Source organism: Manihot esculenta, chromosome 7, assembly GCF_001659605.2.
Source record: "Manihot esculenta cultivar AM560-2 chromosome 7, M.esculenta_v8, whole genome shotgun sequence".
NCBI lineage: Eukaryota > Viridiplantae > Streptophyta > Magnoliopsida > Malpighiales > Euphorbiaceae > Manihot > Manihot esculenta.
Genome location: NC_035167.2, coordinates 6432484 through 6445936, shown reverse-complemented (window position 1 = coordinate 6445936; position 13453 = coordinate 6432484). Strand labels below are relative to the sequence as shown.

General features: G+C 28.2%; 2 protein-coding genes across 2 annotated transcripts; both read left to right on the top strand.

Annotated features, from left to right (window-relative positions):
- The first annotated feature begins 3688 nt into the window (after positions 1 to 3688).
- LOC110619456 (putative F-box protein At1g23770) lies at positions 3689 to 5585 on the top strand. Its single transcript, XM_021762914.2, has one exon. The coding sequence runs from the start codon at positions 3734 to 3736 to the stop codon at positions 5363 to 5365; it is 1632 nt and encodes a 543-aa protein (XP_021618606.1). The 5' UTR covers positions 3689 to 3733; the 3' UTR covers positions 5366 to 5585.
- A 3301-nt stretch (positions 5586 to 8886) lies between these two features.
- Positions 8887 to 11092, top strand: LOC110619444 (tubulin alpha-2 chain). The gene is made up of 4 exons (XM_021762896.2): positions 8887 to 9124; positions 9506 to 9740; positions 9832 to 10202; positions 10295 to 11092. The coding sequence occupies exons 1-4, from the start codon at positions 9032 to 9034 to the stop codon at positions 10946 to 10948; spliced, it is 1353 nt and encodes a 450-aa protein (XP_021618588.1). The 5' UTR covers positions 8887 to 9031; the 3' UTR covers positions 10949 to 11092.
- The last annotated feature ends 2361 nt before the right edge of the window (positions 11093 to 13453 follow it).

Genomic DNA, 13453 nt, shown 5'->3' with positions numbered 1-13453 from the left:
TAATTTTAATAATAAAAAAATTTAATAATTAGTCTCTCAATTTTAAAAAATAAATTAAAATATTTTTAATATTTTAAAAAATTTATTAATTACTCTTTTCTTTAATTTTATCGTTAAATATTTTATTATTTAATAACTATAATTTTAAAAAATTTATTAGTTAATTTTTTAAATTTATAAAAAATTTACTAATTAGTCTCTTCGTATTAAGAACGGTTAAAATTAATGGATAGACAAACTAATAAATTTTTTAAAATATCAATAATATTTTAATATATTTTTTAAAATTGAAAAACTAATTAATGAGTTTTTTTATATTAAAGAGAATAAATAGTAATTTTTTCTTATATTAATTATATTATTAAATAAAAAATCATTATATATTAATATAATTTTTTATTTAGTGATTTTTAATATTTATCATTCATTAATTTAAACTTCAAGTAAATATGACTTATTATTATGTTATAGTTTGTAGGATACTAAACTGTTATTTTATTTATGACTATATATGTAAACACACAAACTTCTTAATTAAAATATTTTACTTCTATAATCTTAACCATTATAAAAATCAAAAATATTTTATTTTTCTTTTATTTTTTATATTATTTAGTGAATATAAAAAGTATAATAAATAAATAATTTTAAAACTATATAAAGTTTAAAAATTACATGTAAAGGATAAATATAATACCCTTTCTTTATTTAATATTTTATTTTTAATTTCAAGAAATTTTGAGTTTTTTCCTTTTTTTTCTTTATATTTTGATTGAATTCAATTAGCTAATATATTTTAAAAATTAATGTTAAATCCATATCTCTCATATATATTAAGAAAAATATAGTTAATACAATTAAAAAAATAAAATTTATTTATTCTTTCCTAATATACCCTCCACCATTTGATTATTTAATTATTCCTAAAATAAATAAATTTTTACTTTTTGATTCCATATTAAATAGATTATATTATGAAACTAATTAATAAATTACTAACTCAAAAAAAAAAAAAAGGCCTATCCATAATATGTGGATGAAAAGGAAGCATATCTTTGTGGGTTAGATAGATATTTATTCATTATTAATCATGAAATTGAAAATCTAATCACAATAATTTATTATTTAAATATTAAAGCTCATGATATTTTTTCTGTTTTATTATTTTCAATATTCAATTTTTAAGAGATTTTGAATATATTTTTAAAATATTAAAGCTTTAATATTAACATTCAAAAATATAGAATACCGAATAAAAACCTATCAGATAATATTTAGTTTCATAAAAAAAACATTCGAATAATTCGGCTCTTTATTAAGACTCGCTCTCTCAACTTATAAGGTGAGACTGTATGAAAAGTTATCGTTATTATTATATTTATAATCTCAGAATCTCCTATTGACTAGCTAATACCAACCAAATTTTTAAAAGATGTGATAATTAATTTCATTTTTTATAGCATAAAAATTGATAAATAAAAGAATCAAGATGCATAATTTTTACATAATTATTGTTATGTTTAAATTAATATATTACTCACGTATCTTTTTTAATTTACTGACTTATCTATCAAAATGATTGTTGTAGACGTGAATTATGCAGATAGATCAATCACAGTATAATTTTATTTCAATCCATTAAAATATATAATTTGTTCGTAATAAAATCTTAAATGTTTAATGAATTGAAAAAATAAAATAAAATAAAAATTAAATTCCATTTTAAACCTTAAACTTTGGAGTGATGTCTAACTTTTTTTACCAAAATTAATATTCTATTATTAAAAATTCAAAAACTATTATTTCAATATAATTTTTTTGGCAAAAAAAAAAAAAGACTAATTTGATTTTGAATAAAAGAATTTGAGTAGGTAAATTAGTAAGTATCCCAAAGTTTGGGGGGTAAAAATGAAAATTTTCATCTAAAGCAATTCTAAGTTATAAAATTTTAAAACCCATGTGCCTCGTCAGATTAGTAATTTTAAAATTATAATTAATTGAATTAAATTTAAAAATATTAAAATTGAAATAATTAAATACAATTGTAATTTTGTAAAAAAAAAAAGATTTTTATTAGACAAATGAATTGTTGAAGTCATTTAAAAAATAATAATTTGTGAAACAATAATCATCAAAATGATCCACTTATTTGTTGAATGGAAGATTACGATATCATGTGGTTGAAAACCGGGTCTTCTGGTTCGATTCAAAACTCTATTTATTGAAAAATATTTCACAGAAATTTTATTTTTGGAAAATTTATTTTCCGATATAAATGTATTTATATGTAAATTAATTAATTTTTAATAAATAAATTTGTTGATAAGGTAAAAAGATAATAACTTTATCTGTTGAAAATGATTAATAATTAATAGAAATCCAAATAATTAAATGAAATTTTGCGTAAATTTTGAAAAATTAAAAGATAGTTTATAGCATTTCGGATCAGCTAAACAATTAGAAATGTTTTATATTAACTAATAATTATTTTAGTTTTATTTTTTATTAAAAAATGGTTATTATAATTTAAAATGCTTTTATTTTTATTATAATATAATTTCGGAAATTTTATATGAATAATAATATTATTCAAATATAGATAATATTCTATGTTAATTAAAATTTATTTATGAATAATTAAAATAATAATATTGGTAAAATAATTTAAAATATAATAAATTAGAAGATAAAATGATAATTCTATTTAATTAAAGAAATATGATTTACCAAATCCACTTAAAAGATAATTTTCCGTAATTCTTGGAAAGATTTAATTATTATTCTATTTATTCTAAATCATATAAGGCTTTAGTTTATGGTTTTACGTAATCCTGTTCTCATTTGATTTTAGGCTGGAATGGCCGGTTCAAAGTGATTTACAAATCAAACCGGTTTCGGTTTAAAATAATTATGGTTCGAAATATTTTTTTATTAAAAAATGGTTATAAATTAAAACGCTTTCGATTTTATTATAATTTCGTGATCCGGCGATCGAGGAACCACCACGATTTGGCCTTTTTAAAATTTTCAAAGATATAATAAATATTTCAATATTTTATACATTATAATTTATAAATTTGAGATATAATTAATTATATTTAATTATTATTATTCATATATAAAATAATTAATGACAATATGAATTAATTTATTATATGTTATTAATAAAATAAATATAAAAGTATAAATTTATTATATAACATATAATATAATTTTAAAATATAATTATTTTTATGTACATGTATTATTTTTGTTATATAAAAATAATATTATAACTATTTTAATTATTATTTATAATATTTTTAATTTATATATTATAAATTTAAATAATTTATTAAAATAAAAGTTTTAATTTTTAAAAAATAATATAATTTTGATTCAAAAAAATATAATTTAAATAAAAAATAAAATTAAAATAATTATTAGATAAGAAATAACTCTAATTTTAAAATTAATTTGAAATGCCGTATCGGATATTGATTGTATCCAACAAAAACCAAACACCCTCCAAAGCGTAACCAGCACTTAATATACCTTCCTTATCTAGTTCAGTAACTGAAACGGTTTGATCAGTTTTAGTTTCGAGTCTAATCGGTCTGATTCCCTTCCAATCCAAAGTCTGAACCGGCCACGGCCAGGACTGGCTTTACCCCAAAGAAATCGAAATCTCTGTTTGTATAAATATAACATTCACCTACCTCGTCTCTCACGCTACCCAATTCTTGTTTCCACCATGAAGCTCCGACTGAGATCTCTGCAAAATAAAGATACTTTTAAATTGGATTTGCCTAATGACTGCACTCTGCAACTGCTCCGAGAAACCCTTTCTCATGCCCTCTCTTCTTCTTCTTCTTCTTCTTCTTCTCTTTGTTTCTCTCTTAACAGAAAGGAGGAGCTTTCCTCGTCTTCCCTCCAGGACTCTCTCCGATCCCTGGGTATCACCTCCGGAGACCTTATCTATTTCTCTCTCAACCCAGATGAATTTTCACCGTCTCCTCAAATGCTAGTTTTAAGCTCGGATCAGTTCTTGCATGAACAGGATGGAGCTCAACAAGGTAATCTTCAAGCACAATCCCCGAATTATGAAGGATCTGCAACTTTTGATCCGAGTTTGACTGAAAATCGCGAAACCCCAGATCAAGATGTGTCTGTAAAAGAAACGAAGTTCTCAGGAACTAGTACTTCAATTAAGGAAACCCTAATTCAGGATTTGCCTGTAGGAGGACAATCTGACATGGGTGATGAAGTTATTCAAGAACAGCGACCTCTAATTTCAAATACTCAGATGGGAGAAACCCTAGAAACCGATGAATTGTCAAGTGAAGAAGGTATGGATATTGATACTGGGTCTTTGGATGTGGATTTCAAGAGGGTTTCTGAGCCGTGTTTCTTGAAGAGGGTATTGAGTGAAGAATTGGGTGCTGATATTAGTGACAATAAGCTTTTGTTTATAGCTATTCACGCTGTTTTCTTAGAATCTGGTTTTGTTGGGTTTGATTTAGTATCTGGATTGCGAGTTGATCTGTTCCATCTTCTGGAAGAGCAGTCTTCTATGTCTTTCACTACGTCGGTTAGTTATACTCTCCCTGAACTTTTGCTTGATGATACTGTTACTGAATCAGTCATTTTGAAGTTTCAGACTTTAGGGAATTTTGTCAATGTATATGGGTCATTGGCCAAGAAGCAGTCATGGCTGCATAGATTGTGCGTGAATAAATCTAAATATGTGCCCTCTATTGGTTGCCTCTTGCAAAATTGTGACGAGAATAATGGGGTGAATGAGAATTATGAATTGTCTAAGTACTCCCCTGAAAATGAAGTTTTTGAGCTTTGGAAAATTGTGAAGGATCAGCTTGCTTTGCCATTGTTGATAGATCTTTGTGAAAAGGCTGGTTTGGGTCTTCCCCCATGCTTGGTGCGTCTCCCATCAGACCTAAAGCTCAGGATTTTGGAGTTCCTTCCTGGTGTTGATATTGCAAGAATGGCATGTGTATGTAAAGAGATGCGGTATTTGTCTTCAAACAATGATTTATGGAAGCAAAGATATGATGAAGAATTTGGAATTGGAAAAGGATTACAGGGAATTACCAATTGGAAAGCAAGGTTTGCTTTATTTTGGGAGATCAAGAAGAAGCGAAAGAGGGAGCGTCGGTTTCGATTTACCCCCTTTCACTTGTATCTTGGAACTGAACCTGAACCTGGACCTAATCCATTTGGCCTTCCTCTTCCAGTGGTAGGTGGTGACTATGACCGGCTTCCTGGCCTTGGTGTTCCATTCCCTTTTGGACCACCTAATCGACCATTTCAAAGACGATCGCGTAGAAGTTTTTCTCCCAGTTGTAATCTTGGAGGATTCAATAGATAGTTTGGTCATATTGAGGTTTTTCCTATATCATGCTGAATGCTATAAATTGGCTCGTTGAGGACATTTTGGAGATAGTTTGCAATTGCATGCGCATCTAATTTTAGTAGTTGTAATGGTATCTCGCTAGAATGCTTGCTCCTGTGGGAGTCCCTTGGTTATATTCTGAAAACTGAAGTTTGATTTTGTTTATATGGCAAAATAAAAGTACATATTGTCATTGCTAGTTACAATGTTTGTACAGATTTAAGGTCTTTTTCCTTTACTGTGCAATTTTGAAAGCTGAAATTAGTCATTCTTTGCGTTTAGAAATTCTCTTATTACAATCTTACTTGGTAGAATTTTTGTTTTAGTGATACTGATGTTCTGAACAAGCAATTTTGAAATTCTCATATATTGGGATTATCATAGTGAACTGTCAACCTTCACTAGGGAAACCATAAGAAGATGTGATCCTTCATGTTATTAGATATGATTGCTGGAGAGTTGTTGCTTCCATTTCTCTGTGTTTCTTCCATTTTCCCTATTTCTTACCTCTGTCTGAGCAAAATGAGTTTTGGTCCACTTTTCATTGCATACTAACACTACTATGTAATATACCCTGCAAATCTTTGACACATGTTTTATCTCACATGAATATAGGAGCAAGTCTGTTTGTTCTTGATGAATAGAGATCATATTATCTGTTAAAGGTACTCTCTCTCTCTTTGGGGGTTTACTAACATTGTTTGCTTAGGTGGAAAATCAGCAAGCAAAATGCCCTTCAAATGAGAAGGGGAGTTCGAGTGGAGGCTTTGTTTTGGAGTAGGAGGAATTGCCTAGTGTATGTCAGTTTGCAGTTAGCTGAGTGTACCCATATGTTAGAAATTCGAATTTTTGGCTGGTCCTTTATCCTTTGTTCAATTAGCCAATTAATATTTTGTAAGGCGAGAAACGTATAAACCAAAATCAAGAAGAATAATCGAATCTTATGACTAATTTGTTAACTGTTCTGTCCTGTTTTGTGCTTCATAAATTTACTATGACATGACTTCTTTCTTCGGGCTTCAATAGCTATCTTTTTAACAACATAACAAATAGCTCACAAGCAACTTTCTGGATTTCTTTTAATTTGTATCTTTGTTGAACATAGGTGGAGTTGTTGGCAATTGTGTTTTGTGAGTATGCTGGCAATTTTGTGGCTTTTGTAGGCATCTCTTGAAGTAATACACTACTATACCATACACCTTCAACTTTGCTTTGCCTTATAATGTACCATTTTGGTGATTTTGATATTGATATTTTCCTCTTGTGTTTTTTTTTCCCCTTTTATGTTGATTGCTTGCTGTGACAGATCATTTTTAAGGATGATTTCCTTTTATTTGGTAAGTTATGGACATGGGATCAAATAGTGAAAACGTTAATTCTCCTTGCAATTGATATTATCTTATCTCTCTATAATATCTTCGCTTTTGCTATCTTCAAACATCAGAAGTAGCAATCTTTTAACCCTTCATTTGAAATAAAAAATTTTATTCATTTTTCCTATGTTTAAAAGACTGATTTAAATGTAGATTTCTTACCTTATGCCAATCAAGAACAGAGAATCCAAAAGATAAAGAAAAAAAAAAGATAACTAGAAGATGAGAGGATTATAATTTTAGCAAATCTAATTTAATTTAATTGCATGTTTGTTGTAACATATGGATCCAAATGAAGACTACATACGCTTGTGAGCTGGAATGGAGTGTGATCATGTATCATTATTGGGTCACATTGTCCTACTTACAGCTAACCTGTCTCACTCTTCACCAAACCTAATTTCATCTCCTCAACCAACAAAGCTAACACCACCTAGAGTGAGTCATCTACACACCATAAAATCCTTTTTTTTTTTTTTTTTTTTTCTCATTCTGTTTCATTTGAAATAAATCATTTGTAAGGAAAAAAAATTAACTCTATGTTTAGATAATACAATTTGAAATATGACATTTGAATTTAATAAAACATATATTAAATTTTATAAATATAGAAAGCCTATAACTCTATGTTATTGGTACAGAAATTAACAATAAGGCGATCTAATTGTGAAATAGAAAAATAAGTTAAAAATAAGCTAATAATAGCATACTAAATTTAAATGATAAATTAAATTAATATTTTCTAAATTCAAAAACCACATAATTATTTATTGCCATTCAATTTAAAAGGGTACTAATTATCCAAACATATAAAAATATATGATCAAAATAAAATAAATTAATTAGTACATCAATGCGATTGAATATTTTTTTTCATCTCACATTATTCGGTCATAATATTTATAAAATATTTGAGTTACATAAATCATATTAAATTTTAAAAAAATATTTTCATATATAAATTAAAGAATAACTTATTATTATAAGTTAAAAAAAATTATACATGTGGTGATGATAAATTATTTAAAATTTACTTATATTAAAAATTGAATAATATTATTATTATTAATGCGATCATCAATAAAAAAATGTAAAATGTGAGGTAATTAGCGTCTATAACAACTAATCAAGTGATAATAGATTAAATAATGAATTGTATTTGATCATATAAAAAAATTTAATTGTGTGATAAAATATTTTATTAATTAACCGGCATGTGATTTTGTAATGAAATACGCATAAACTGTGTCTGTAAAGTGTAATTTTATGTTGAGATTTGACCTTATCAGAAAAGCTTATCAGAAAAGGGTGAATTTTAATAAAAAATCAAATGTAACGGTATTTGAATTTTTATGGGATTGAATATTAGCTTATTAAATTCTTACTTCATAGATTTATTTTATGGTCATAATTCATAAATCACTTTAAACGGTTATTATATAATATCAATTATAATAAAATTAAAGTTGAAAAATGAAATTCAAAAAGTTAAAATCGTATCAATGCGATGATAAAAAGTATATATAGATAAATTTTGATATCTTAAAATCGATTTCTACTTTTTATAGTTTGCTTTTAATAAAATTTTATGTGTGGTAAAAAAAAATGAATTGAAAAATAATATAAAATATTATATGAAAATTTAAATTATATAATAATTCAAAATTAATTATATTAAGTCAGAGGAATTTTTTAAAAAGTTAATTTATAATCATAGAAAACAATGAGCAAAACTTAATCAGAATGAAAATTGTAAATTTAGAAAATTTATATCCAAAATGAAACTGCACTATCCCAAAGTAAGAATAAAAGTTGACACAAGGTAAGAACTACACTATCCCAGTTCCCAAACAGATGGTGCAACGGTCATTTCATCACCCAAAGCATCTCCATTTGTCTATCCAGGGCCACGTTCCTCCGGGTGGTTACGAGCGGCAAAATTTTTAAATTTCAAAACTCAAAAAAATAGAGAAAAAGCCTAACCAGAGTTAACTGTAAAAACCAATAAGATCCCAACACGTCATCACTCGCATAACGCTACTTAACCTAAATCTAACCCCAGTTAAATAAACCAAACGTCTCAACCTCCGGTAATCATTTCTCTAACCATAAATACCCCCTCCCAGCAAGCGCTTCGTCTCCATCCATCCATAGGGTTGAACAAGAAGGCGTCTTAATAAACGCCTCTTTCTAGCTTTTCTGAATATTTTCAATCTGTTCTGTATTTTCTTTGTGTCTTTTCTTGTGTTTGTGAAATCAATCGGCGAAAATGAGAGAGTGCATTTCGATTCACATTGGTCAGGCTGGTATTCAGGTCGGCAATGCCTGCTGGGAGCTTTACTGTCTCGAGCATGGCATCCAGGTATTTATCTTTCTTCAATTCGGTGCTTGGATCTGTGTTTGTTAGCTTCGTTTGCATTTGTTTTGCATTGGATCTGTATATGTTTGCGGATTTGTAGTTATTTTTAGCAATTTTTGTGTTAATTTCTAGTAGATTTGTGTTTAATCGGTCTGAAATTTTTTATATTGTGTGTTCGATGTTGTCAATTTCTTTATTCCTTCTTCGGATCTGTAATTTTTGGGGATTTTAGCAATTTTGCTTTAATTTTTCTTAGATCTGTGTGTATTTGTTGTCTGCTTCTAGGTATAGAATCAGATCTGCAAGGTTTTATTCAAATTTTGGTTGTGTTCTGTCATTAATGGGTTATTGATCTGTTTTTGAATTTGTGTTTTCTTTGTTCAGCCTGATGGCCAGATGCCAAGTGACAAGACCGTTGGCGGAGGTGACGATGCCTTCAACACCTTTTTCAGTGAAACTGGTGCAGGGAAGCACGTACCTCGCGCTGTCTTTGTAGATCTTGAGCCTACTGTCATTGATGAAGTTAGGACTGGAACTTACCGTCAGCTCTTCCACCCTGAGCAGCTCATCAGTGGCAAGGAAGATGCTGCTAACAACTTCGCCCGTGGCCACTATACCAGTAATAATCTAATCCTAGTTTCTAGCATTTGGATTTACTTGTTGAATTCGTGCTTTATCATTCTAATGATTTGATATGTTGTTTGTTTCAGTCGGCAAGGAAATTGTTGATCTTTGCTTGGACCGCATTAGAAAGCTTGCTGATAACTGCACTGGCCTCCAGGGATTCCTTGTGTTTAATGCTGTTGGTGGTGGTACTGGATCTGGTCTTGGATCCCTTCTCTTGGAGCGTTTGTCTGTTGATTATGGAAAGAAATCCAAGTTGGGTTTCACTGTCTACCCCTCTCCCCAGGTCTCTACATCTGTTGTTGAGCCCTACAACAGTGTCCTTTCAACTCACTCCCTCTTGGAACACACTGATGTTGCTGTGCTTCTCGACAACGAGGCCATCTATGATATCTGCAGGCGCTCTCTTGACATTGAGCGACCCACCTACACCAATCTTAACAGGCTTGTCTCTCAGGTGAATACCTATATCTTCGTAGTTTTAGGTTTGTCATGAGTAATGATTAGAGGAGAATTCTATTTTTAACACCATCTCCTGCGATTGTCCAGGTGATTTCCTCCTTGACTGCCTCGTTGAGGTTCGATGGTGCTCTGAATGTAGATGTGACTGAATTCCAGACCAACTTGGTCCCCTATCCAAGAATCCACTTCATGCTTTCCTCCTATGCACCAGTTATCTCTGCTGAAAAGGCTTACCATGAGCAGCTCTCAGTTGCAGAAATCACCAACAGTGCTTTTGAGCCGTCATCTATGATGGCCAAGTGCGATCCTCGACATGGAAAGTACATGGCCTGCTGTTTGATGTACCGTGGTGATGTTGTACCCAAGGATGTGAATGCTGCAGTTGCCACAATCAAGACCAAGCGCACCATTCAATTTGTTGATTGGTGCCCAACTGGGTTCAAGTGCGGTATCAACTATCAGCCACCCACTGTTGTTCCAGGTGGTGACCTTGCCAAGGTGCAGAGGGCTGTCTGCATGATCTCTAACTCAACCAGTGTTGCTGAGGTCTTCTCCCGAATTGACCACAAGTTTGACCTCATGTATGCCAAGCGTGCTTTTGTGCACTGGTATGTGGGTGAGGGTATGGAGGAAGGAGAATTCTCCGAAGCCCGTGAGGATCTTGCTGCCCTTGAGAAGGATTATGAAGAGGTTGGTGCAGAATCAGCTGAGGGTGACGACGGTGAAGATGAAGAATATTAAGTTCTATTTAGCAGTATATTTGTTTTTGTTCCTTGTGATGTTTACTTGAAGCCAGCTTGCTTCAGGGATGCCTAAAAAAGTTTTATTCTATGTTTCAATGCATTTGCTGTCTAGTATATAATTTGGGGATTGCATTTCTTATAAGCTTAGTTTCTCGCTTGCTTGTGCAAATTGCTGTTTATCATCGTGAAAGCTTAATGGGTTGATTGATTGATTTGGCTGTTTAGAGTAGGTAAACAAGTCATAAAATGTCTCACTTATTTTAAATGGAATACTTAGATTTTATCATTTAGGTTTAACAACAACAAAGCCATTCAACACCCACTAGTCCGAATTTGAGAGCCTGCATTACTGAAGCTCACATAAAACACCCAAATCTAACTTGCAGTTGAAGGCCGACGGAGAAATCCCCGCAAGCATCAAGAGGAGCAAGATAATGAAGGTTAAAATGTTAATTTTAAGGTTTGAAAAAAAAAATTCAAACTTTATTATTTTTAACATTTATATTTTAATTTTAAAATCTTATATAATATAATAAAATTAATCTTTTTACGTTTTTCTCAATTTTAATTATATGTTTTAATTATTTTTTGACTTAAAAACTTTTTACATTAATGTGTCATGCAAGATAATTCAAATATTTATGTTAATTTATATTTATATTTAAAATGTAATATAAATATTTTAATTTTTAAATAATAAAATAAAATATTTTAATATTTTAAATAATAAAATAAAATTTTTTTCAATTTGTCACTATTATAATTTAGACTTCATTGAATTTAAAAAGTTAATAAATTATAGATTTATTGGATAAAACCATCTAAACATTATTTAATAGATAAAACCATCTAAATATCCAAAATTTTAAATAATAAAATAAAATCTTTTTTAATTTATCAAAATTATAATTAAATACTAAATTAAATTTTAAAAATTAATAATAAATTATAATACAGTCACTACAATTTTTATGTTAATAATAGTCATTTAATTTAAAATTTATATTGAAAGTATATTTTTATTTTATATTTATCATATATAATATTAAATAAATAATTATTATAAATAAATTCACTATATAAAATATTATATATTAAAATATTTTATTAAAAATTTATACCTATCATTATGTACATTTTTAATATATAAAAATTTATATTTTACATTAATTATATTTATTCACCTATTAGTAAACTTGTGATGTATATAAAAAATCTGTATTTCATATAATAATATTAAATAAAATGAAATATTATAATATTTCATACTATAATTTTTTACATTTTAAGTTTTTATTAAATTACAATATGAATAAAAATGAAAATAAATAATAAATAATGAGATTAATAAAAAAGACATTATGAAAATAAAAATATATATTGTGAGGTTTATTTTATTAGTCAAATAAAACTTTAGGGATTATATTAATTTTTCAGATTCAATTTAATTCTCTTAGTTATAATCATGATAAATTTAAAAAAATTTAATTTTATTATATAAAATTTAAAATTTTGGATAAAAATATTGTAAACATTTAAATTTTTTTATTCAAAGATAAAAATATGGCTTATCTAGAAGTATATATTCATGTTTTTGTTTAAAATACTGGGCAAATGAAAAATGCAATAATTAATCAGCTACCCATTCGATTGAAAAATGAGGAACATTTATATTCACTGTGATTTTAATTTAAATATTTAAATTTTAAATAAATTAGCACAAGATATAATTTTAGTTAATTTTTAAAAATTAAAAATAATAATAAAAATTAAAAATTAAAAATTAAAAATTAAAAATTAAAAATTAAAAATTAAAAATAATAAAGCCAATTAAGTTCCAAAAGGACACAAAAGTTTTAAAAGCTAAAAAAGCTCCAAGATTAAATCGTTGTCTAAGCTTGTGGAAAAAGAGGTAGAGGAAAGCTTACCGGCAAAACTTATGCAGAGGGATTAACTGCTCACCAATAAAAGAGAGCAAAAAAAACTTCACTATTCTCTACCCGATGTAAAGGAGTATCTTTCCACTGCTGAGATAGATTTGCAACATGGAGCAGCCAGTGAGGATGAGAGCAAAAATAGTTGAGAGTGACATGCAAGAAACCATAAAAAAACACACACAATCAATAACAGCAGATCAAAAAGAGTAACATGTAAGAAACCATAAAGAAAACACACACAATCAATAACATCAGATCAAATAAAATCCTCACTATAACTCCAAATCTGCAAATAAAAAAGAGATTATTTATTCACACAACCCTGCCCAGAAGTGAGTGAAAGAATAAACACACTCTAGGTGGAAGGAAAAAATGGTCATTCTCTGTCTAGTAAGGAGTCGGATAGATTTAATTTCTTTTTTTTGTTGTCATTTTTTTTATTTTTCTCAAAATCTTATAAAAGTAATGGAAGGTAAAATATTAAAAATTATGAAAGAGTTCTTGCAGGAATGAAAAGTGATAATTTGTACTTATAATTGCTCAACTTTAAAATTTGTTAGATTTAA